Genomic DNA, 26183 nt, shown 5'->3' with positions numbered 1-26183 from the left:
TGCCCCAACTCCTCACACCGGTAACACCTGATTTTGCTCAAGTCCCTCCTGGACTTAGACTGCCCTCGATGCGATCTCCTGTCGCTCTGTCTACCGCCTCTTGCACCTCCAGAAGTCACCAAAGCTGAGCTATCGACACCTGAGCTCGAAGCTGGGTTCTCCCTCCTGAGAACCTCATTCTGGAGTATCACTGCGGTGACCTCGTCCATCTTGATAGTGCTCTTTCCCACTAGAAGAGCAGTCACCAAGGACTCGTACGAAGAAGGAAGCGACGTCAGCAAAACCAGCGCCCTGGTCTTCTCCTCAACGTTCTCGCCAACACTGAGAAGGTCGGTGAGGATCTTCTGGAAGTGGCTCAAATACTCCTGCACGCTCTGTCCCTCAGTCATCCGCAGTTGGTAAAACTACCTCCAGAGGAAAAGAGTGTTGGTGAGAGATTTCGCCATGTACAACTCCTCGAGCTTCGACCACAGCACCGTCGGGGAAGTCTCGCTCAGCACATGGATCACCACCTCATCCGTCAGGTACATGCGGATGGTACTCACCGCCTGCATCTGTATCTGTTTCCAATCCCGCACCTCCATGGTGGTCGGCTTCTCATCGCACAAGAGAGCATCGATCAACCCCTGTTGGATGAGCACGTCCTTCACCCTTGCCTGCCACAAGGAGAAATTGCTCTTACCATCGAACTTGTTGATCTCCATCTTAATTGTTCCTATTTTCTCCATCTTCAGTCTTGCTCACCACCACTGCAATCTGCATCCTTGTACCGCCTTGCTCTGATACCACTTGTTGGGTGGATGTCTGGCCAGGACACCACCTCCTAAGATCCTTTCAGTACCACGCGATGCAGCAGGAAGAAAGAAGAAACAAAACAAAAGGAAAAATAATCAAAATATGTGGATCAGCCACAAAAGGGTTCGCCTCCACGGGGCATGCAAACTTCACTATGAAAAGAAAATTTTACAAGAGGAGACCTCACCCTCAACCCTTGTACACCCAATAGGGTCGGTAGTAAAGAGAGAGGGTTTTGCTGTTTCTTATTTCTTCTTCTCCATTGTAACCCCCACGTCGTCGTTGGCGGCCATCGCGCATCGTCATCATCGTCGTCGACATCCCACCTCTCCGTCGTGGTAAGCGCAGAGGATTGTTGGATTCCTTGATATATGTATCTTTGTGGGGAGCCAGGGACATAAGAGTGGGAATGAGTACATGGTAAGCACATTGTCACGCATTAACATCTCAGAAATCTAATATATATATATATATATATATTTATTTATTTTATTTATATTCAGATAGATTCAAATACAATAATTGATCAGATTTTTATTCTATTCATTTTTATTTTAAATAAAAAAATAAAAAAATTAAAATATATCTTTCTTTAAAGAAGAGGATCGAGAAAGAAAGAAAAGAAGAGACGGAAGAATTTAAAAATAATTAAAAATAAAAATAATAAAAAATAATAAATTTAAAATAATTATATTATTTTACTAAAATTACATCTCATGCATCATATGGGGTTATAACCTCTAAGCTATTTGATATCATCTATTATCTTTTTTATATTATATTAAATTTTTAATTTATAAAAATATTATTTAAAAAAATAAATACATGTCGTGCATTGCACGGGGTTCTAAGCTAGTTCTCCTTAATTACTAAAGGACAGAGGCCTACCCTTCGAGTTTTGCCGTGTGGCACGAAAAAGATAGGGTTAGAAGTGGGCTTCGGGCTGCCCTTCGAGTTTTGCCATGTGGCACGAAAAAGATAAGGTTAGAAGTGGGCTCGAGCCAGCTCGAAGCCCATCGGATCGGACTGGATTTGGGTCGAATTTCGGGCTTGGCTCAAAACTATTCAGGCCGAGCTCGGGTAGACTTTTGGCCCAGTCCGAGCGCGAGTCCGTGCTTGAATATTAGCCTAAAATTTGGCCCGGCCCTGACTCAAGCCATCATTCTATTAATTAGAACCAACCGGCCCCTACTCCTGGAGTTCTTGAGGGGGAGTTTGAGTCCGATTTGCTCATTCGTCAGAGAATGGAGGGGAACGAGATTAGCGTGGTGTTCGAGAACCGATGTTCAACCGATGATCGGGGCTGGATGGTGGGTGGACAGGGTGTACCCTCATCATCGGCTTCCTCGACAGCAGCAAGACCACCTCCTCCACCACCTCCTCCACCACTGCGGTGACCTCCACCTTACCGTCCTCGTCAGACGTCGACTCCCTCCTCCTCGACTCCACCTGCCTCAACTCCACCTTTAACCTCTCTACCGTCTCCCTCACCCACGGTACACTCTCTGACCATTATGCATATTCTTCCGAATTCGCCCTTCTCGGTGACCATCCCCAAGCCCTAGTCTCCCCTTTGCCTTCCTCCTCTTTCGCGTCTCTCGTCCAGTCCTCCTAGCCTCCCTCCCCTCACCCTTCGGCAAGCCCCCTAAGAACCCCCTTCTCTCTGTGCTGCCTCCAGACTGCCATCGAGGTCGTCTCCGCTCTCTGTACCATCATTGATCACGAAGCCCGTCTCCTCGCCATAGAGACCAATCAAGACATCATCATCGATCCCTCCCGCATCAAGGTATGCCAGTCTGTCACCTATTCTTTTCTTTCTTTTAAGATTTTGGCTGTGCAGGCATAGCTGGGAGATGGAGGAGATATGGAAGAGGGCCGGAGGAGGGTCGGTGCAGTCGGGCTCGGGTTTTTTTTTTTTTTCAAAATAATCGGTTCTAAGCCCGACTCGAAGTTCGAAAGATTTTTTTGGATCAGACTTAGATAGAGGTATAGCCCGGTAAAGCCCGGCCCGGTCTGACTCAATTCCAGCCCTAGGAAAAGGTCTGCAATGCGGAGATCATCTTCCTCACGTCTTATAGCACGTCTTATAGGAATAGGATGCCGTCTCACACCCTATTTTGCAGGATCTAAGAGTGCAGATTTCCTCGTGAGCCACCGGATTGCCATCCAAAGGCCGAAACGAGCCACTGATTCCGGCACAGAAACGTGAGCGGGAGAAAGCGAGGGTGGGGCCCCGGAAGGGGCGGAACGTAGTTAAGATTTAAAAGGACGACAGAAACGAAATCAAGAAATCGAAGCAGAACACCCCACCACTCCCATCTGCCTCCATTAGGATACCGACAGAAGTCGGGATCGGGTTCTTGTTTTCTATTTATATTGTAGAAGAAGGGCGCGGATCGGTGGAGATGATGCATGTTATAGAGGTGGAGAAGGGGAGGGAGGCCACCGACGGCCGGCCCTCCGTCGGACCGACCTATCGGAGTGCCTTCGCCAAGGATGGCTCCCCCCCGCCCGTCCCCGGTGTCGACAGTTGCTGGGATGTCTTCCGGTATGTTAGCAACGATCGCAGTTTCTATTCTTCTTTTTTGTTTTTAATCATTCGAAGCAGTCTTTGCGTCAATTTCATCGCCGATGGTTATGATCTTGCCGATCAAGAACCCCGATTCTTTTGGTCTCTTCCGTTTATTCTTGATTTTTTTTTTTGTCGGATTGTTTTTCGTTCTTGTTTTTCTCTTTTACTTGAACGGATCCATCTTGAGCAGCTTGTCAGATCCTTCTTGGAGACAATTTATATGAATAAAATTCTTGAAATCGATAATGCTGCTGTCAAATTTAGGATTTTTTTGATCATTTTTTTTTTTTTTTTGGTTGGCCGGTGGCCGGGGGGGGGGCGGGGAGGGTGGAGGACGGATTGTGTTTCTTTCTTGTTTCGCTTTTTCTTGAGCGGATCCATCTTGAGTAGCTTGTCAGATCCTTCCTGGAGACAGTTTTTACGAATAAAATTCTTTAAATTAATAATGCTGCAACCAAATTTAGGATTTTCTTGGATCGAACCTTATCGTTGTTTGTTTTCCTCCTGCTCTGGACAATATGTTGCATCTGTGATTCAGTTTGAGTGTAGAGAGATGCCCCAACAACCGAATGCTGGGCCGTCGTGAAATTGTTGATGGAAAGGTGAGTCCTCCTCCAATGCTATCATTGATGCCTTGTATATCTTTTGACTTTTTGTTGGATCGATTTCCGAATGCTGGGCCGTCTACTTTTTGCAGCCGGGTAAATATGTTTGGATGACCTACAAAGAAGTATATGACATTGTGATGAAGATTGGGGCTTCGATTCGGAGTCTTGGGGTCGAGCAGGTATGTGGGTGGTTGGTTAGTTATCCGGATGTAGATACTATCATCTTTTAAAGAAACATAAACGGTTTGAAGATGATTGTTTTTTTCTTGATAACTTCTACCTACCTAACATCCCCGAGAATGTCGTCAATTTACGTTTTTTTTTTTTTTAATGTTGTTGCCTTTTCAGTAAAAAGAACATGATGTTACTTGATATTTCAAGCTTAGTTTATCTGGGAAAGGTGGGCCTATTTATGGAGGGAATGTAGTGAAAAATGAAATAGAAATGGAAGGGTATCTACATTGATTGCTGCTTGTCCTGTAGCTCAGCAAAATACAAGTCACCCCCTACCTCTTCCTTCACCCTGCCATGAAAAATTGGGATTATTGTGTGTCTCCTCATGTGAGATTGTAGCCATAAATTGGTAACTGGTCCTTTGTTAAAATTCCCTCTCCATGCATCTAAGATATTGAGACTTATCTATCTAAATAGCATGATTCAGCAAAAGTTATCTACTCTTTCATGGTCATCAAATCTTCACATTCACACTGCCAGCATTGTGATTTTGCTGTGAGTTATACAGTTTTTTTGTTGTTGACCTCTTCATATGTTTAAAGTTCTCTAGTTTAGTCCATATTGAAATTCTGAGCCTTTGTAAATTGCAGGGGCGGATTATTAATTTGATTCGCACTGAGTATATATTTTTTTAATTTTGTTTCAACTGTACTCAGATAGAGCAGCAAAAACATGTGTGCATTGATAAACTTCTGGAGTGAGTTGATCTTATTGCTCCTTGACAGGGTGGACGTTGTGGCATCTATGGTTCTAACTGTCCTGAATGGGTCATTAGTTTGGAGGTACAATGTACTTTGCATCCATTCTTTTTATTTTAAACACTTTTATCAAGCCTGGAACACCAATGCTGAACATTAAACTTCATTTTAATTAACTATTGTTTTGAAATAGTAGCATTTTTATTAAATTTTTAGTACTTTAATTGCCATTTTGGAACATATGGCTTTATTTTTGTCTCTCTTTATGGTTTTTGTTCTAAATGAAATCTTCCTTACATGTTCTGCGGTTATTACTTTTTTTCTTATGTATTCACATGGCCTATGCAGGCTTGCAATGCTCATGGGATTTACTGTGTTCCCTTGTATGATACTCTTGGTATGTTCTCTTCTCTTTCTTTTGTTGACTTCCATTAATATGCTATAACAATTATTTTGACAACATAAGTACATAACTACAGCCACCAACATGATTCACCTATTTATGATGTCGTCACATGTACTAATATTCTTGTGATAGGACACATGCTCCTTAGTCACAGTAGTTTAAGTGCCTTTTATCCTTGGATGGCGACAGTGGGCAGCAACTAATTATAGATTTTGTGATTAATGCTGTAAACCAACTCTTGTTCCTTATCTTGGCTGTAGGTGCTGGTGCAGTAGAATTCATTTTATGTCATTCAGACGTTCAGATTGCTTTTGCAGAAGAGAAAAAGATTGGAGAGGTATCCTGTGTTTAGTGTTTGGTTATGAAATATTTTAGCTTACTTTGCATACATTGGTTAAATAATAGTATTTTTTTGACTCAGGAATACTGGATTATAACTACTTCAGCAACACAAAATATGCATCCCAAAAGTCGGGATAGTTCAATGAACTCCATATGCTTTGAAACATATTTGCCTTAGGCATCTTAACTCTGGTTTAAATTTTCAGTGCTAGACTTTGGATCCATAGAAATAGTTCTAATCTCATAATTAACATCTAAATGGACCATACAGTTGTATCTAAGTGCTGTATTTGGGCCTGGTTTTCAGTCTGACACTTAGCATTTTCTCTGTCTGAACATTAACACAACTTCCAAAATTTAGCCTTGTCATCTTCCTTATTCATTTAGACTCTTTCATGTTTGGGATGTTTCAAAAGAGTTGCTCCCTAGTTGAATGAACTCAAATTCAACTTATAAGGTAGTCCTACCTGTGCCTCAGGTTTTATGACAGACCCCCCCTTATCTAAACTTCTTTGCCAGGAATCTGGCCCAATTTTACAGGCCTGTGTTGTAAAGATTGACTCAATTTTTCCATGGAACTTCAGCATTGACTTCTGCTTCACAGTTAACCTCATTTAAGTTGAAGAGGTTTAATCATAACAATGACTATTTTTATGCATGCATGTTTACAGTCGCTATTCACTTATGCAGTTCATGTTGAATTTGTATAGAAACAAAGAATTCATTTTTTCTGAAATTTGACTCTATCAAGGGATGTTCATCTCATACAGGTTTTCAGGAAGTTTCTAAGCACAGCACTTAATTTTGTTTATTGTAGCTCACAGTTCTGTTTATATAGTGAATATTGTTTTTTTCTTTCCTAAACCAATTTTGGGTGGGCGTTTCAATTTGCCAGGTGTTGAAAACCCTTCCTAGCTCATCTAAATTCTTAAAAAGTAAGTTAAACGAAAATTTTCAGCATTTTGACTTTAGTGCTTTGTGCATTCCTGTATGTTATGTTGATACAATCATTTCACATGCAGCAATTGTTAGTTTTGGCATGGTCACCTCTGAGCAAAGAGATGAGGTTGAAAAGTCTGGTTTGGCAATATATTCATGGGATGAATTTTTGCTCTTGGTAGGTTGTTTTAATTGCCGAGTTTCCTTACATGTTGTGAATGATGCTTGGGATCTGGAAAACTACGTTCTTATGTGAAATATTTAGTATTTGCACTGATTATGATATGCCCATCATCCCATTTGTTTAGCACTCAGTTATGTTGATGTAATATTATCCTCGAGACAAGGGGCTTGATTTGTTTGTTTTTTTTTCCAAATGTGTGCCTGATAATAGCTTTAACTATTCCAAATTTAGTATTTGAAAAAATACTGTGTAAGAACCTCTCTGTGAATAAAATCTAATGGTTATTAGTATCACTTCCTTTTACTTTGGAATAAAATATCTTTTGCTCTATATTTGTTACGTGTTGTTTTATATATATATGTATGTGTGTGTGTGTGTGTATAATGTGTGTGTGTGTGTGTGTATGATATGATATGATCTTACATTGGAGTGAACCTTGTTATATCATTAAATGACCTTCTCTGATCCTAAATGATTTCCATTAACTATTTTTTTCACCTATATTGAAATGGGAGTAATGGGTTAGTCACATTAAAGCCATGAAAGGAAAGAAAGACACGAGCACAAGTAACATGATGTTCCCTAGCATTTGTTGCTTACTGCTGAACCATGAATATTGAGATGTAAGTAGAATTTATTGCTTGTAAATGCAGGTTAAGAATCCTAGATTCATGTAAACATTTTTTTTTCCATGATTCGATTAGCAAATGATCATTTTTTTACTTCTCATGCTGTAAGAAACATATAGAATTTAATGAATAATTGGTTGGGGATTTGAAGTGAATGGGAGAAGCAGCTGGTCATTGCCAAGAAGTTCAACCCTGTAGGGATTTTATTGTGCCCCCATAGTCTTGGAGATGACCATAAGTGGAGTCAGTTTGATGGACTCCAGGTACATTATGACGGGTGCGGTCATAGGCTAGGACAGAAATGGTCCTAGGATGGAGGCGGTGTATAGTTTCCACAGGCTCGAGGTTCAGCGATGAGGACTTCAAAGAGCTTGGTTGGGGCTCTGGATATTTGGGACACAAGATAGAGCAAGAAACCAAGCGAAAGACTTCTGCCAGTAGAGGAGTCGACGACTTGGATCAGATCGAGCCGGCTCGAGCTCTGAGAGAGTCGGCTCGGATAGCAGATAGAGAGCAACGTTTTGTGGCACGCTGGTGGCATGGCATTCGAGCCGATTTAGGGTTTGGTTGAGCCGGCTCGAGTGTAGTCAAGCTGACTCAAGCTCTGATCGAGCTGACTCGAACTGCGGGAATAGATGCATGGGATTTCTGTTTGGGTCTGAGATCAGATCTTGATCCTAGGGTCTTAAGGCCTGGTTTGATGAGTTTTAAGTAGACTAACTTAAGGGGTGAGTGCATGATCAGACCATGGGTGTACATGGGTTTAGATGAGTGCATTTGGATTAGTCTAGGAAGTTTTTTAGGTTTGAATTTTGACCCATTGTATAGGTTATATGTATGTAACCTGTTACAAGAGGAATAGAATCGAATCTTTTTCTTTCGAAACCCTCATCTCTCTCTTTTCTCTCTGGTTGCACGCCATATAGGAGGGGCAGCAAACCCTAGCCGCCACCTCTAAGAAAGGAAACAAGGGAGGCGCTCTCTTCTCAAGCAAAATCCTGGTGCCATCTCCTTTATGAGAAGTTTGCTGGTGTTCTCAAGGTCTTCACGTCCTGAAAAATTGCACAATAATTGGTATCAGAGCCAGATTGAGCGTGGAGAAGGTAGGAGACACCAGGAGTTAAAGATCGGAGTTGAAGATCTTCATATCAACAAGTTTTCCTTGTGAAAGATTTTTTTTTTTTTCTCAAACAGATTTGTGTTGTTTGTGATTGTGGTTTGAGACATCATGAGCAATGGGTTGAAGATCGACTTTGAGAAGTTTGATGGGAAGAAAAATTTCTCGATGTAGAGGACAAGGATTGAGGATCTGTTGGTTTAGCAAGAGTTGGATCTACCTTTGGAGGAAAAGCCAGAGGGGATGATAGATCGGGCTTGGAGTTCTTTGGAAAAGAGGACCTGTTCACTGATCAGGTGGTGTTTGGCGGACTCGGTTCTATATGACGTGCTGGAAGGTAGACACCCAAAGGATTGTGGTCAAGGTTGCATTCTCTATACATGGGAAGGAATATGTGCAACAAGTTTGTGCTGAAGAAACAACTCTACAGCCTTCGAATGGAAGGTGGAGATGTATTGGGACATGTTCAGCAGTTCGACCAGTTGAGTATGGATTTACTCAATTTGGGTATGACTATGGAGGAGGAGGACAAGTCCCTGATGTTGCTGTGCTCGCTATCCGGGAGTTACGATCCGTTGGTGACGACTCTGTTGGACGGAAAAGAGATCCTAGTCTATAAGGAGATAATGTCAATCCTTCGGACAAACGAGCAGAGGGAGCGGATGATGAGAGGTAGTATGGAGGTTCCTCAGGATGCTATGGTGGCAAGTGAAAGATTTAGGAGGAAGGATAGACACGAGATAGTAGGGAGGCAGAGTTTCTCAAAGAGTATCAGGGAGGTTAGGTGCTACATGTGCAGGCAGCTAGGGCACATGAAGAGAAAATATCCATAAAGGAAGAAAGGAAAGGAAGAAGGTTCCAGATCGGAGTCACCCAGTGCGGTGGCTGAGAGCAATGTATCAGATGATCTTCTGATGTTATTGGCTGGACACAGAGAGGAGATAGATCGGTGGATATTGGACTCTGCTAGCTCTTATCATTGTACATCTCACTGGACGTGATTTGCTTCTTACATACAAGTGGGTGAGGGGCAGCAAGTAATACTAGAAGAGGGGAGCTCTTGTGGTGCAGGAGTGGGTTCCATCAGACTAAGGATGTATGATGGGAGGGTGCGGACCTTGATAGATGTGCATCATGTTTCGGATCTCAGGAGTGTAGTATCGCTCGGATACTTGGAAGAAAAGGGCTTCATTTTCAGAAGTGATTCAGAAGTGCTGAATATCTCTAAAGACGATACGATTGTGATGAGAGGAAGGAGGTTGAGGAGTCGTCTGTACCAGACGGTGGGATCTGTTGTGTCCGGAGAGGTCGAAGTGATTGCTTCAGCTATGGAGGATCAGCCGGAGGTTCAGTCGGTACAGATTGGACAGCTGATGGTATGTTTATCGGATCTGCCTGTTGTGGGGTCGTCGGATCACAGGGAGGTGGACCACCGAGCATTGGTGCATCCACACGTGCAGGAGGAGTATCGGAGAGGTTCCTTCACAGATGATGATGAAGACCATGGCCATGGCACGGGCTCCAAACGAGGAGGTGCAGAGGGAGGTAGAGTCTCCTAAATACTCGGACAACGGTCAGCGGGCATCAGGAGAGGACCTAGAGGTATATGCATTGGGGTTAGATGCTATAGCGGCGACAGGATGCAGGGAGGATCCAGAGACCTATGAGGAGGTTTCCACCAGCATGGACCATAGATGGGTCGGAGATAGGAGAGTGGAGCTGCGATCACTCTAGGATTTTCTTATGTTACGGCGGAGCATATCGCAGGAGTAGCGGCGGTCAGAGCTGTTGGGTTAGTGGTGACTAGAGCCACTAGAGCAGCGATGAGCAGAGTCGTTGAAGCTACAGTTGTTAGGAGTCATAGGTGGAGTAGCTAGTAGTGCGACAGGTGGAGTCGTAGAGGCAGCAGCGGGAGCAGCTGTTGGATCAGCGATTGGCACAGCCGCTGAGGACAGAACCTACAGAAGACGTGTCCGAACGCAGGACGAGATCTTCAGTCATAAGGAAGGTGGTGGCAGTCTTTCGAATAGTCCAGGACTGAGATATGCTGCGGTGGTGAGGAGGTCTGCACAGTTGGCTTCACTCATTGGTCAGATCGTGCAGAGGATCAGAACTCGGTGAAGAGTGGTGATCGCCAAGGCTTTGGGGGCACCAAGACGAAGATTGTAGGGATTTTGTGGTGCCCCCATAGCCTTGGAGGTGACCACAGGTAGAGTCGGTTCGATAGGCTCCAAGTACATTATGACGGGCACAGTCATAAGCTAGGACATGAGTGGTCCTAGGGTGGAGGCGGTGCATAGTTTTCATGGGCTCGAGGTTCAGCGATGAGGACTTTGAGGAGTTTGGTTGGGGCTCTGGATATGTGGGATACAAGATGGAGCAAGGAACCAAGCGAAGGGCTTTTGCCAGCAGAGAAATCGACTTGGTTCTAGGATGAGTCGACTCGGATCAGGTCGAGCCGGCTTGAGCTTTGAGAGAGCTAGCTCGGATATCAGGCAGAGGCAACATTTTGTGGCACGCTGGTGGCATGGCATCCGAGCCGACTCAAGATTTGGTCGAGCTGGCTCGAGTGCAGTCAAGTCGACTCGAGCTTTGATCGAGCCGACTCGAACTGCAGGAATAGATGCACGGGATTTCTGTTTGGGTCTGGGATTAAGTTTTGTTTCTAAGGTCTTAAGGCCCGACTTGATGGGTCTTAAAGGGACTAGCTCAAGGGGTGAGTGAATGATTAGACCATGGGTGTATATGGATTTGGATGAGTGCATTTGGGTTAGTCTAGAGAGTTTTTTAGATTTGGGTTTTGACCCATTGTATAGGCTATATATATGTAACCTGTTATAAGAGGAATAGAATCGAATCATTTTCTCCCGAAATCCTCATCTCTCTTTTCTCTCTGGTTGTACGCTATATATGAGGGGCAGCAAATCCTAGCCGCCACCTCTAAGGAAGGAAAGAAGGTAGGTGCTCCTTTCTCAAGCAAAACCTTGATGCCGTCTCCTTTGTGAGAAGTTTGCTGGTGTTCTCAAGGTCTCCACATCTTGGGAAATTGCACAACAAACCCCTCATTGTGATGGGACTTAAGAACACGAGAGACTGGATATTACTTTAACAGTGGGATAGAATTTGAGAAAATTGATGGAGCAGGCCCAACATGATATTTTGAAAGAAGATAGGAACTGAGAAAGGCACATGATGAATATCAGACTCTAGAGTCCAGACTATGACAATTGATATTTATATGCCATAACTTGTTCTTGCTGTATCAATTTTTAACTTTTTGAGTGGAATTAATGACTGTGGTTGGCAATAAATGGTTTATCGTGTGAATTACAATTTTATGTATATTTGAGATGATCTTCATGTTAATTCATGACTTATTCTCTAGATTATTCCTCTTTTGCTTCTCTATCATATTTCATATTCTAACATGCGGGGCATAATAGTAATACATATCTCTACCATTGGTTCTGAATACTCAAGTTGAATCCTGTATCATGTTATGTTCTGTTGACAGTACTATTTAAAATGGAATATGCAACTAATCCTTTTTTATCTGTTGGGCAACAAGTGGGTCCACCTTGCTTACAAGAAATGTGTTTGTTTGTTGTACAGTTTCATTTTGCCTGACATACATCATGAAACTCTAGAGTTGTCTTTTTTTTTTTTTTCTTTTTAAATACTTGGGTATTGTTTTGTACAGGGAAGTAATCAACAATATGATCTTCCAATGAAGAAGAAAACTGATACATGTACTATAATGTACACCAGTGGAACAACTGGTGACCCAAAAGGTGTGATGATTTCGAATGATAGCATTGTCACTCTTGTTGCTGGTGTAGATCGGCTGCTTTATTGTGTGAATGAGCAGGTTCATCCATTTCTCCTTTTTTATTACTAATTTTTTTTGATGGAATTTCTCTAATGAGGGAAATTCAGAGCTGTTAGCCTTTTCCATATCTTGTTTTTATAGCCTACCTATAAATTACTGTTAGGCTATAAGAAAGGCTCAATAAATTTTTGGTTTAACATCTCTTTTCTCCTAAATTTTGGCTTTTTTTTTTTTTGCAATTATTACAGTTGCATGAAGGTGATGTTTATTTATCTTATCTACCCCTCGCACATATCTTTGACCGTGTTATTGAAGAGTTGTTCATTTTTCATGGGGCCTCAATTGGATTTTGGCGTGGGGTAAGCCTTTTAATATAAGATATCATTTTCTAATTAGAACACCTTAGTTACTGGTTTGTTTTTTTTTTTTTTCAGGATGTCAAGTTATTAGTTGAAGACATAGGGGAATTAAAGCCAACTATCTTTTGTGCTGTTCCACGTGTGTTGGATCGCATTTATACAGGTAGTGTTTGAGTTGGAAGTGTTCTAAGCCTATTGCAGCATGTTTATGTGCCAATCTAATTATATTGTTACTTAAATTCTTATGCATAGTGTGATATTTGCTTCAACGTTTATCTTACAATGATATTATTCTCCTGCATGTTCTGTAGCTTTGTGCTATGTTACCTGCACCCATTGATTTAGCCTAGGTACCCACACCGAACACTTAAACATGGACATTGGCATGCACTTGGACATGGTTGTTCCATAAGAGATTTTTACTTAAATGGATCCAATGCTTAGACACATATCCACATGTACCCACCAATGCTAGTCCATGTAACACAGGCTTTTTGACCGATACATATGTAAAAACATAGTTCAAGTGTAGTGTACTTTTAAGTGTTTGGAAAAGTGAAATCCTCAGGCTAGAAGAAGACATGGATAACCATTTTTAGACTAACCCACATCAGAAAGATTAAAAACCCTGCAAGCAAATCTATTTTAATGCTGATTAGCTGGCCAATCTGCCATCCTTTGGACATTGGTGTGATGATGTATTCAGCAGTTTCAGCCAATGAATGTGGGCCCAATAGCCAAGGATAGGAAGCAAGAGAGATTTGAAAGGATAAACCCTTTGGCTTGTGATGCTACTATTTATCAGCCCTGAGACAGCTGATGATGATAGGTGTTTTTGTGCAAACCACCAGATTTACTATGGTTAGTGCACTAAACAAAAGAAAAGTAAGAAGCTTTATTAAAGCTTAGGGCCATATATTAACTTAATGGTCTTCACTTATGTAGATGATGTATTCAGCAGTTTCAGCCAATGAATGTAGGCCCAATAGCCAAGGATAGGAAGCAAGAGAGATTTGAAATGATAAACCCTTTGGCGTGTGATGCTACTATTTATCAGCCCTAAGACAGCTGACGATGATAGGTGTTTTGTGCAAACCACCAGATTTACTATGGTTAGTGCGCTAAACAAAAGAAAAGTAAGAAGCTTTATTAAAGCTAAGGGTCATATATTAACTTAATGCTCTTCACTTATGTGGTAGACCAGATTTGTTTAGCTTTCCTCATTTGACATGCCCACCTACGTCAGAACTGACGTATTGTAGCAATATGAGGGCAACACTGCATGTTTATTTTAGTAAGTTTTCTTCTGTACCAACATGCAGAAACTGGGTCCAATAGCCAAGGATAGGAAGCAAGAGAGATTTGAAAGGATAAACCCTTTGGCTTGTGATGCTACTATTTATCAGCCCTAAGACAGCTGACGATGATAGGTGTTTTTGTGCAAACCATCAGATTTACCATGGTTAGTGTGCTAAACAAGAGAAAAGTAAGAAGCTTTATTAAAGCTTAGGGCCATACGTTAACTTAATGGTCTTCACTTATGTAGTAGACCAGATTTGTTTAGCTTTCCTCATTTGACATGCCCACCTACGTCAGAACTGACATATTGTAGCAATATGAGGGCAACACTACATGTTTATTTTAGTAATTTTTTTTCTATACCGACATGCGGTTCAACCAAGTGTAGTTACTGCTCTTCTACTTACTTTTCTAGCTATAGATATTTGTCATTCTCCATGTATGACTTATTTTATCTTTTATTGTACTGCATAGGGCTACAAGCAAAGATTTCGTCAGGAGGTCTCCTGAAGAGTACATTGTTTAATATTGCTTACAAATAGTAAGTCTTGTATGATTTCTAGTTCTCCAATCATTTGTTGTTGCACTATTATTACAGATATATGCATATGTGTAGTATCCACTTGATGATGTTATTTCACACTTGTACCTACTTCCTGGTGTGTTTCTCCAAACTTTGTTACATTACATATCTTGTCTTTCATTTTTTCCATTTCCTTTTTGGACATTAGGGCTATGTTTCATGAAGCATTTGTTTGTTGAGATGTTATTACATGTAACACCTCATAAAGCTGTTAGTCAATGTTGTGCACTTTAAGTTTGTCAGCTAAAGTTTGATGATTGTCTCGTTGCTGGCTTCAATATTAATACATGATTTGGGATTTTGTAGCAAATTTCGTAACATGTCAAAAGGAAGCAAGCATGAGGATGCAGCTTCAATTTTTGACAAAGTAGTTTTTAATAAGGTAATTTAAGAAAAACCAGAAGCATATTATCTCAAAATCTGTATGTTCTGCACAGTGATTTTTCTTTGTCCTTCAATGTAATTTTGGATATATAATTCGTGTAGGTAAAAGGTGGACTTGGTGGGAGAGTACGGATAATTTTATCTGGAGCAGCTCCTCTATCAACCCATGTGGAAGAATTTTTACGGGTGGTGACGTGTTCCCATGTTCTACAAGGCTATGGTATACAACTTTTGCTGAATTAAACTTTTCCGGTATTCATAATGGAAATTAAAAAGATGGTTTTTTTAACATTTTGATCACTAAATAGTAATGAAATGACATTATAAGTGGCAAGATAGATGTCTGCTCCTTATCTTTTCATATGAGGTATCTTTTGAAAAAGTACAGTATCCACAAATTGAAACATGCATAAGAAACCTGTAAAAGCTGTAAGAATCAGTAGGCACGCACATGATGACAATAGTATGAGACGCAAAACATAAAAGCTGATTAACTAGATCTTGCAATAGATGTCATATTTTCTTGGACAGATCGTTCTCTTGCTATGAGATGGTAGAAGCATACTGAAACATTTTCTGTTTATAGGGCCTGATCAGTTTATTATTAAGAAAGTGGGAAACAAGCACAATTTAGTGGTTCCATCAAAATAATCACCTTCATTTTGGTGTTAGTCTACCTCATTATTATATTCTAAAATTCTGTATTTGTCCAATTGAATGACAAGGCAAAAACTTGTGAATTTACAAAGTTGAATTATAAATCTTTGGCTTCCCATTAATTGTTGACACTTGTGAATTTACAAAGTTGAATTATAATCTTCGGCTTCCCATTAATTGTTGACGAAATTTTACTTCAAGACAAGCTTGTGAAACATGAAAGAAGTTTTTGGTGGCCAGCTCGCTTATTCTTGTCACCAACCTTAATTTATTACTTCTATTTTTGTTTCTTTTAGTAAAAATAGTTGCTATTTGCCTTGCACAGTGTATTGCAGTCATGAAGCCATCAGTTAAGGCTTTTGCACTATTTCTTGATAGTGTTGGTCTGATTTTGGAGCTGATTTAGCTGAACTTTTCATGGTGGTAAAAGATTTTTTTTTCTTCATACAAAATGGAATAGTTACATAGGTTGCTAGGATGTGAATTGATGGAAGAATGTTTTAACCATATGAGAAGGGGATAGGGATTCATCAAGGAGAGTTGGGCCTTGATGGTTATGAAGCAAAGAACCTTTATGTAAACATGACTCATTATGGTAGAATGTGACAAATTTGATGCACCTATCCAAAGAGAAGGGCTATGAGTAAGGGTTACCGCAAAGACTCTTAATAGGTGTGGATTTGAAGGTTAGAGGGTGCACAAGCGATTGCATCGCCTTCATTTGTCATCCCTGATTTTGATCAAGTATTTATGTAGAGCCCTAGAGCTGCCAAGGACCCAAATGCTATGCATACTTAAAAGGGAAAATATACAAAGTTTGTAATGGCTAAATGTGCCTATTCTGTCATTTAGTATTATTTCACTCAAGGTTAGTGGTACTATCCCAAACCGCCCACTTCAGGATGTACTGAGCGATGAAGTGATATACTGAGCTATACTTAGGACGGACTAGGATGGTTCCGCCTCTCAGATTGAGAAATTGGAGGGACATGAGGGGGAGAAGGAAAGAGAGAAAGAAAGAGGGAAGAGGGAGAGGGAGGCCGAGAGAGGGGGGAGAGAGATAGTGGTGAAAGGAGAAAGCCCTCTCTCCTCTGCGGTGCCGAAATAGGGACTTCGGCCCCTTTATTTTATTTTTGAAATTTTTCTAGTGAAGTCTTTAATCATTGCTGACTTCACCTTTTTTTTTTTTGAATATTTTAGAGTGAAGTAGGCAGCTTAAACAAAAATTCAAAAAAAGGAACTGAAGCCCTTGTTTCTTTTTGAAATAGGGCATTCTGCCCTATTCCGAAAATGTGGAGGAGAGGGCTTTGAAAGCCCTCTCTTCTCCCTCCCTCCACTTCTCTCTCTTCCTCTCTTTCCTTCGCTCTCTCCCCCCTCTGTTTGCCTCTGTCTCTCTCTCCCTACCGCTCTCTCCTGGCTCCTTCTCTTTCCCTTCCTCTCTTTCTCGTTTCCTCTCTCTCCTCCCTCTCCCCTTCCCTTGTTGTTTCCTCTTTGTCTGTACACGCCAGAACGGTATAGCACAATATCATACCATACTGTACCATCGGCCTACCATCATTGGTGCTGGTTTTGGTTTGTAGACCTTAATTTTTTTTTATCTATTATGTAGTTTGTTAATTTTGCTAGTGATTTTCTTGTTCTCTAAGCTCTTTACACAGGTAAGGTAGCTATTGCATTCCACAATTCTCATTGATGGGCAAGGGAGTGAGGGTCTTTAGTTATTTGTTTGATTATCCACTATTTATTAGTATTTTTGCCTGTTCCTCACTCTATTATCCCTCCACATGTTTGTCCAATCCATGTGTGAGAGGGGTGTTAAACTTGATATATTTTGGGCTGGATTGCTACCATGATATCAAAACCAGTTCATTTTGCTCTGTTCTCCCCTCTTGCTCTCCACATATCACCTTTCTTTGGGTTTTCTCCTCCAGGTTCTCCACATTTGTGGGAGTGTTTGAGGGTGGGATGGTTCCCCATCAAATAGGCAAGTGGTTTTAGGTGACCTTAAATACATATGGGCCCATCCTCCTATCAGCTTATGCTTTTGGTATCTAGTGGTTATTAAACAAAAGAGAGCAAATGATTTTCAGTGTAGAACACTAAAAGGATCTATCAGTCATCTACTTTAATATTATTTATTTCTTGTTGATGCTTTTGTGCTTTGACTTGCAAGCTGAATACTACAGGGCATGTGCAAGAATTTAACATTTTTTCATATTCAACTTTGTAAATTCAGAGAGGTGGGAAAGTCAACTCATCTTAATCCATCTAGATCCTTACATGTAGGATTTGTCAGGTGCCAAACTCTGGCCTGTGTAGTTTCATTATTTTAACTGATTTCATAGAAGGTTTGATCTTTTCATTGAGTGCATATATAACGGTTACTGTTAACTTGTCAAAATCAAGAGGTGCATTTTGCCAGTTTATAAGCATGTAGAATTTTGATATTGGTATGTTAATTATGTCTTAACTGCATGTGTTATCACCTCATAAACTATTAGAACTAGTTGTCAATGTGACTACCTCTATGGAGAGCATAGGCGAGAAGGGAAAGTTGCAATTTTGTGTTTCTGGAATTGTGTTTGATTCTTTTGCTGATTTCCATAGATAAGTGGTGAGCTTGGAGGACATGAGAGCTAGGTAGCTTTCTTTGACACAGGAAACTGGGCATATTGAAGCTTGAAATTGGTTATGTTTGTTTGTATGTCCTATTTCAGCATCTTGCTGACACGTCTTGTAAGTAAACCAATATCATTCGTTTATTATGAATATGGTGTCAGTTATGATATTTCTAAGAAATCCCAAAAAATCAAATACTGCATGTTTAAAGTCTTAAATTAGAAGATCAAATCATAAAATGTTTCAGATAATTTTGATGGTTTTTTTCTTTTTTTGTCATGTTAGGTCTTACGGAGACTTGTGCTGGAACATTTGTCACTTTGCCGAATAATCTATCAATGCTTGGAACAGTAGGCCCTCCAGTGCCAAATGTTGATGTGCACCTGGAGTCTGTTCCTGAAATGAACTATGATGCTCTTGCAGAAGTTCCTCGTGGAGAAATCTGTGTGAGGGGAAATACTTTATTCTCAGGATACTACAAACGTGAAGATCTTACAAAGGAGGTTATGATTGATGGTTGGTTTCACACAGGTTTGTTCTTCCCAGCATGTAACCTGTTATATATGAGTTTATGGTAAAGCAAGAATGCGTTAATTATGGCAAAACTATCTCCATGTTAAGGTGAAAATGCTCTCCTGGTAAGCAAGAATGAGTTATCTCCATGTTAAGGTGAATATTTGCTCTGCTGGAGATTGGGGCCATACCAAGTCAACTCGGTTGAGCCTGACCCTTTCAGTGACTGAGCTAAGATACATAACAAACATAAGTTAATCACATGAGCATTTATTACCGAACTGGATGCCTCTTGTTTTAACCAATATTAATTTTAAGAAAATATGTTTGAACAAATAATTGAGTTCAACTCATTGTTGAACAAGTACCAATTATGTCTCCATGTATGCTCTTCTTATTGGGCATGCTTTTTTATGGTCCTTGGGTCCTTGTTTGTAGGGGACATTGGTGAATGGCAGCCTGATGGAAGTATGAAAATCATTGATCGGAAGAAAAACATATTTAAGCTTTCACAAGGAGAATATGTTGCGGTTGAAAATCTGGAGAATGTCTATGGTCTGGTTCCCGATATAGATTCGGTATGTTTTGCAACCCATAAACAACTTCTGGAAGAAAAAATCTTGCTTTTTCATGATTCATCTGAAGAAAGATATGCCACCTCCCCCAGATTTTCGAAAATCAGATGCCCGCAGAACTGCCCCTCCCTCATCGTCTCTCCTTTTCCTGTCTATGGACCACATCTTACCTCAATTTCAGATCTTGAGCGAATATGTGGATGCAGCATATCAGCATCATTTCTTTCCATGCAAATATATCATCATGTCTCCTTTTTCATATATTTTGCTCCTTATAAAAATGGAAAGATCCATGTAAACCCTAATGCCTTCACATAAGCAAGCATTGTCTAGTATAATCTGGATATTGTTTAGTTTGCCTGGTTCTGCCTCTCTTTAGTTTTTCTCTGTTACTCCTCTTTTTAATCTTTATATGAAGGAAATGCATCATTCTATTCAACTCATCTTCTTACCGGAAAGCAAAACAAAAGTCTTTCGTTGAAATTTTGGCACATGAGAAATGGACTACATACAATCTGTTTTCAGAATTATTGTGAAATACTCGCAGTGCAGGTTGATGCAGATGTTTTTGCATTTCTTGATCATCGTGATAAGAAACCTGCCCATTCTAAGTCATTGCAGGTCAGGACTGTCAGGTTGTGAGAGAGATTAAGAAAACAAATGATGATTTCCATGTATCAAACAGTGTTTTTCCATAAATTAACATTTGAGATTATCTTCTTTTGTTTACCATTATGACATGGTTTGAAGAGGAGATAAAACCTGTTACAAGATATGGTAAATAAGCCCAATGGATGATATGGTCTTGCATTGAGCAATCAAGGTGTAATGAAGATACTTCTGAGCCTACAAAGAAGGTAGGGCATCATGTTTCATTTTCTTAGAGAATTGATGGAATGACTTTTAGGAGGATCTTGGTCTTTTTTTCTCCTTGCACAAGCAATAGAGAAAGCATTTCGTGATTCATAGAATACCCTAAGTGCTGATATGCTTGGTCTTGGGAATAAAACTTTTGCTAGAAGACTATTGATAGTTTACAGGGAGCAATCAAGCAAAAAGCCATTTGTATGGAGGTAAGTTAGTGCTGATGATGGTGAAATTCATGATATGGATAATGGCAAATGTGTCTGTTAGTTTGTATGAATGTATATACAAGATAGGAACAATATTACATAATATAAAGACTTTTGATACCTAGTGCTAGACTCTAAGAGCACTGAAATGGACAGATAATCTTCATGGCTTGACATTGTTTTGAGAAGCATCATAACATTTCTGACACTTAAGGAGACCAAAATTTATGTGATTAATATTGATGCAAATTCTGATCAAACATTGATGCAGATTAGCATTGGGAGGAATGCCACTCGCAGTTAATCAAAGGCATGAAAGCAATATAAGTGAAGCATGAATGCCCCATACGCTCACATATGCTTGCACAAACATGTGGACAGCCAAGAAATACCCTAGACTATAATCCGCATTGGATGAGAGAAGCAGATGAAGTGAATGTCTTTCCTGAATATCAGTTGATCCTTGCATCTCTGTGAAACTTAATAGAATTTTTATAAGACAGCAAAGAGCCACAGGCATTAGAAATCTTGAGCATAGATTGCATATTTGAGCATTAGAAAGGTTGCAATAATATAGAATGAGTATAGCAAAACATAATGCTCAAACAGGTTTATAGTGTGCTAAGAATGTGTTTTGGATAGAGTTTGTCTTTACTGAAGCTAAGAAATAGAAGATTAATCAATCAAGAACTGGTGAAGCTGGGACAGTTTTAAGGAACACAGGCCAAAATAGACTTCAGTACACAGACAAGCTTAGACATGTTTGTAAGTGTGAAAATAAGCAAGTTTATGGAAGCACAAATGGATATGAGGAATGATTTGTAGGTAGCTTACATTCTTTAAAAATTTAGACCATAGATAGGATAGAGCTTCTCAGTTATACGGACCGACTTGGTGCCATTTTTTTATTTTAGGACAATGTTGAAAATAACCTATTGGTTTTTCTTGTTCTAATTATCACATTATGTCTGGCTGTAATTTTAGCTTCATTTAACCTAGAATAGGTTTTCTAGGACCTATAATATAAAATAATAAACAGAAAGATGAAGATATGTTTAATGGAATTAGAATATGGAAGAAGATATGGAGAAATGTTTCTTGAATGCTATGTGATCAGTGCTTTTGAGATTTTAGTGAAAACTCTGTGAATAATATTGATATTTGCATTGTTATATGGTATCGAATGTTGCTTAATAAAGAATATGCCATATATGATGAGGATAGAAGTTGGGGTTTCTAAGATGCATCTGTTATAAATTTAGGGAGGGACCAAATACAGCAAAGGATCTTGTTTGGATTTTGCACTAAGTACAAAGTAATCAACAGTCAGTTGAGATGCCAAGCGCATATGTAGTGGAGATCAAAGAAGGATTGAATGGTTGGGAGCACTATTTTGTATTAAAAGTTTAAGAAGAAGAGGGCAAGACTTATAATGGGAACTTGTGAAAGGAATCTGGTGGTGCCGGCAAACATATGGTGGATGTGGCCCTTTTTAAGAATGAAGAATCATAAAGTGGATAGCAAATAGTTCGGTTAAGCTTGTTGCCTATGGATTATGGTTTATGCAGTGGATATGTTAAAGAAAGATGGAAATATGAATCAACCAGTCAAGTTTAGTTTTCTTCATTCAGCAATGTGGAAAATGTTCGATGACCTAAGGTTCCAGACAAATGAACAGCTAATTCATAATCGGCTCAAACTTTATTAGTAGTTACTAAAGGATATGAACTAGAGCAATAAAGAGGAGATCAAAGGAATGATGCTCCTTATGTTACACTTCAGATTGATATGCAATCAGTTGGCACAGGAATGAGAGAATGGTCCTGGAAAATCTTTTACTGACTTCTCGAAGAAGGGCTAGGAGCACATTGTAGTAACACACGAAATTTGTTAAAGTGCTTAATTTGACTTGTTGATATCTGTTTTATAGAATGTTTGCTCATAATTATTGAGAGAATGGTCCTGGAACATTTTTTACTGACTTCTCCAAGAAGGGCTGGGAGCACATTGTAGTAACACAAGAAATTTGTTATTACGAAGTGCTTAATTTGACTTGTTGATATATGTTTTATAGAATGTTTGCTCATAATTATTATCTTTCCAGATATGGATATATGGAAATAGCTTTGAGTCTTTCCTTGTTGCCATTGTCAATCCCAATAAGCAAGCCCTCGAGCATTGGGCTGAAGAAAAAGGTGTAAGGGGGGATTTCGCTGCAATATGTGAGAACCCCAAGGCAAAAGAATACATTTTGGGGGAGCTTACAAAGGCTGCAAAAGAAAAGAAGGTGATTTATTTTCTAAGTTGTTTTTGCCTTTTACTTACTTTTGCTTTTTTATGTGAAAAAAAATCCTCAAATATTAGTTTGATTTCCTTATCTCCTTTTTAATTACTTGTTATGTCCTTGATCATGTCCTGGCAGCTGAAAGGTTTTGAGTTCGTAAAGGCAATTCACCTTGATCCTGAACCATTTGATATGGAGCGTGATCTCCTTACCCCAACATACAAAAAGAAGAGGCCACAGATGCTTAAGTATTACCAGGTACCACGTTGCATATATATTGCATCGTGCAAAATATTAGGTTTTATATATCAAATCTGATTGGATAGGATTGCTTGGGTTGCTGTTGGTGCTGAATATGCGCAAATCCCACCATGTACCAGAGCATGCTTTCTGCTTTATCTTGATAACCATAAATCACTAAAATGTAATGTAATCAAAACTATACATATTGTGCACCTAGTAAATAGCATGTTGATGAAACATGTTTTGCAAGATAAAAAGAGATTTTTTTATCCTAAGACATTTAGGATCCATTTGATATTGCTTTTGTTTTCTGTTTTTGTTTTCAGAAATCCTAGAGGATTGAATTAGACTGAACAAATATGTATGTTGAAGCCATTTTTGGTTTTGAATTGTTTGTAAAACCTTTAAAACTTTTGGCGGCAGAGATTTATTGCTTTCAAAAGAAAGTGGAAATAAGAGCAAGAAATGACATAGTTTCCATGCAAATTGTCTCCAACATCAATCTCCATGTGGTATTTCACTTTTTTCAATACATGACAGGCTCTTAATTATCATATTTAGCATCGAACTTTTTCTGTAACTATTATGTTTAGCATCCAACTTTTCTAGGAGAAGGGTCGAACACTGATCATGTTTGTTTGTTTTTTCCAGAGCATCATTGACAACCTATACAAAAGTTCAAAGTAACTTTTTTCTTTTTTAACTCCATGGAACTGGCGGAGTTGCAATTTATGGAGTCGACAGTTAGGATATCTTTTGCCCCTTTTTTCTGTTTCTTGTAATTGGACAATCATTTAGCACTGCTGCTTTAACATCCAATGTACATACATTCAGATAATTTGGACTACCATATTCTGAATAAATATTTTCATTTGAGAGCATTTGTAATAAGTGTAATACATGGGGCAAAATATGGATCTTGTAAAATGACCGACCTTGGGTCTACCGCAAAGGACATGATTTGGTTTTATTCCACTTAAAGTGCATTCTCATGGTAGTTCTATATCTTATAAGATAATTAAATTCTACCCCTTAACCTCCTGAACAACACCTAATGCAACTGAAAAGAAAATTGGTTGTGTGCATAATTAATGCTTTCATGTCTAGGTTGGGTCCTCTAAGAAGATTGCAAGCTTTCAAAATGTCCTCTAGGAGGTGGGGGGAAATGGTACATTGGGAGAGTATTTGCTGGCTTCCTTTTTTGATGAATGTAACCTGTGTTTATTCTAAATCAAAGGATTCGATGGATTTCAAAGCTTCAAGCTTGTGTAATGTCAATTTCTTTCTGCGTTTTGAACGTTTTGTAACTTGTTATGTACTATTTGTATATGTGCATGCAGCATGCTGTGAAAAGGCTGGTGCGTAGGACTTGAAAAAAGAGCACTCAAGTGTTAAGATCCATTTTTCTAAAAGACTTGTGCGCTCGAGGTACGGTTGTCTGGGTCTGTGCGCTTCTCTTGGGCTTTCTCTCGAACAGGTCGTGGGACTGGTGTGCGGCTGGTGCTTGATGGAGGATAGGGGGAAGTCAGGAAGCGAGGGTGGTCAAACTTCTTCGGCCACCGGCGAGGAGGGTCGGACCTGGGCAAAGGTGGCCTAGGGTCCATCTGGGCAGGCTATGTGGACATCCCACAAGATATCTGAGGCTGAGGTTGAAAAACTTCAGCAACATTTCACGAAGATCCTCGAAATCCCGGAAGATGAGATGGAAGAGTCTTGGGGGGAAGTGGGAGAAGGTGCTCAGTGTTTGCCCGGAGTCTTGGCCGGAGAGTCCCGATTGATTGGGTTGGTAGGGATTTCAAGGAAAAGGGGAAATGACAGAGCGATGTTGAAGCCCTTTTTTTTTTTTCTGGCGGAGGATCATCTCTTTTTCCGATTCAAATCGGAGGAGTGTAATGCTATTCTCCATGGTGGCCCATGGATTGTCGCCGGCAAACTCTTGGCTGTTGAACCTTTGGAGCCGAACTTCATTCTAGGGACCAACATGATGAAAAAAGCAATGGTGTGGATGCGGCCCCCAAGCCTTCCGATCGAGTTTTGGACTGCACGGCGACTGTGGAGCATCAACGGGGAAGCCGGAAACCATTTCCATTGCCAACACCGACCACTTGCAAAAAACCGGCTTTGCGAGCGCGCGTCTATAAGGGGGAAGAGCCGGGTCTTCTGGCAAACCGTTTGTTTACGAAAATTTGGCAGTGGTGTGTTTTCTCTGAAAGCGAATCGGGCACTCCGACGATCGCTGCCCCCTCTCCCCTGCTGACACAAACTCGACCAGAAATGCTAACCCTCTCCAGCTAGAGAATGCGGTGGAGTTTAGCCTATCGTCCATGGATATGGCGCCCGATGGTCACTTCAAAACTCCGACCTCCGAGGGCTAAGCCGGCTACTGTGAATGGGAAGGAGACCGAGTGACGATCAAACTTGGCGGCTCCTATCTTGGCGAGGACTCACCTCTGAGGCAGTCAAGTCCACTTGGATCCCTCCAGGTGATGAAGGCCGGTAACAATCCTTTAGATACTGTTTGATAGTATTTCATCTTATTTAGTATTATAAAATTTCATCTAATGACAAAAAATTTAATGATAAATTTGATAATAGCATCACTGTATTATACAATGATATTATCACGATACATATCTCAGATGATAGAACATCATCGAATATTAATGATGTGTTAAAATTATTTTAAGATAAATATGTTTCTAGTCACTAAATTAGAGAGAAAAAAATTCTCCTTATCTCTTTCTTTTCTTCGCCCTTTCATGTTCAATAGCATCTCCTAGAAAATCAAGATGGTATTCTTTTCTCTGATCTTTTATCTTCAATAAGATCCCTTTTTATTTATCTATTAGGTGTCTATTTTATTTTTATTAATAGATTTAGTTAAATAGTATGAATATTTTTTATTTATTTATTGAATATCTATTTTATTTTTATAGGTAAGTATGGTTAATTGGCATGGATGGATCATAATAAATTTTTTATATATTTTTTATTTTATTTTGATAGGTTAAATTATTCCTAATGAGCAATTCTAATATTGATTATCAAAATTGATTAAATCTAGCTAAGTTCGATTATATATAATATTATCGTAATATCATTTTTATAGTCTAATTAAAATAGATATTAGTGGTAATAATAATAATAAATATTATTATTACTACTACTATTACATATTTTTGTGAGTGGTTATGAACGAAGAATGTTTAATCTAAGTTATAGAGTAATTATTACATATTAA

General features: G+C 39.7%; 1 protein-coding gene across 4 annotated transcripts; it reads left to right on the top strand.

Moving 5' to 3' along the window:
* The first annotated feature begins 2344 nt into the window (after positions 1–2344).
* LOC105039221 (long chain acyl-CoA synthetase 4) lies at positions 2345–25592 on the top strand. Of its 4 annotated transcripts, none has more exons than XM_019853776.3 (19): positions 2345–3343; positions 3906–3969; positions 4065–4154; positions 4935–4991; positions 5256–5304; positions 5574–5650; positions 6551–6590; positions 6678–6772; positions 12225–12392; positions 12602–12712; positions 12788–12875; positions 14486–14552; positions 14901–14976; positions 15081–15198; positions 18540–18785; positions 19206–19345; positions 22520–22702; positions 22838–22957; positions 24283–25592. In XM_019853776.3, the coding sequence occupies exons 1-19, from the start codon at positions 3201–3203 to the stop codon at positions 24313–24315; spliced, it is 1965 nt and encodes a 654-aa protein (XP_019709335.1). In that variant the 5' UTR covers positions 2345–3200; the 3' UTR covers positions 24316–25592. The 4 variants fall into 4 exon arrangements, with proteins under 4 accessions (XP_019709335.1, XP_073109151.1, XP_073109153.1 ...); XM_073253050.1 differs by lacking the exon at positions 24283–25592 and adding an exon at positions 24050–24185; XM_010915301.4 differs by lacking the exon at positions 24283–25592 and adding an exon at positions 23594–23923 and having other exon boundaries at positions 2708–3343.
* Positions 25593–26183: the final 591 nt, after the last annotated feature.

This window comes from Elaeis guineensis, chromosome 2 (assembly GCF_000442705.2).
Source record: "Elaeis guineensis isolate ETL-2024a chromosome 2, EG11, whole genome shotgun sequence".
Lineage (NCBI taxonomy): Eukaryota > Viridiplantae > Streptophyta > Magnoliopsida > Arecales > Arecaceae > Elaeis > Elaeis guineensis.
The sequence above is the reverse complement of the archived record's forward strand: the minus strand, read 5'-3'. Positions and strand labels throughout refer to the sequence as shown.

Bases quoted from the DNA above. Each gene is read 5' to 3' on its own strand.
- LOC105039221 (XM_073253050.1), top strand. From the start codon at position 3,201: ATGATGCATGTTATAGAGGTGGAGAAGGGGAGGGAGGCCACCGACGGC. The intron at 14,977-15,080 runs GTAATTTAAGAA...TAATTCGTGTAG, and splicing joins ACAAAGTAGTTTTTAATAAG to GTAAAAGGTGGACTTGGTGG. The intron at 22,703-22,837 runs GTGATTTATTTT...ATGTCCTGGCAG, and splicing joins AGGCTGCAAAAGAAAAGAAG to CTGAAAGGTTTTGAGTTCGT.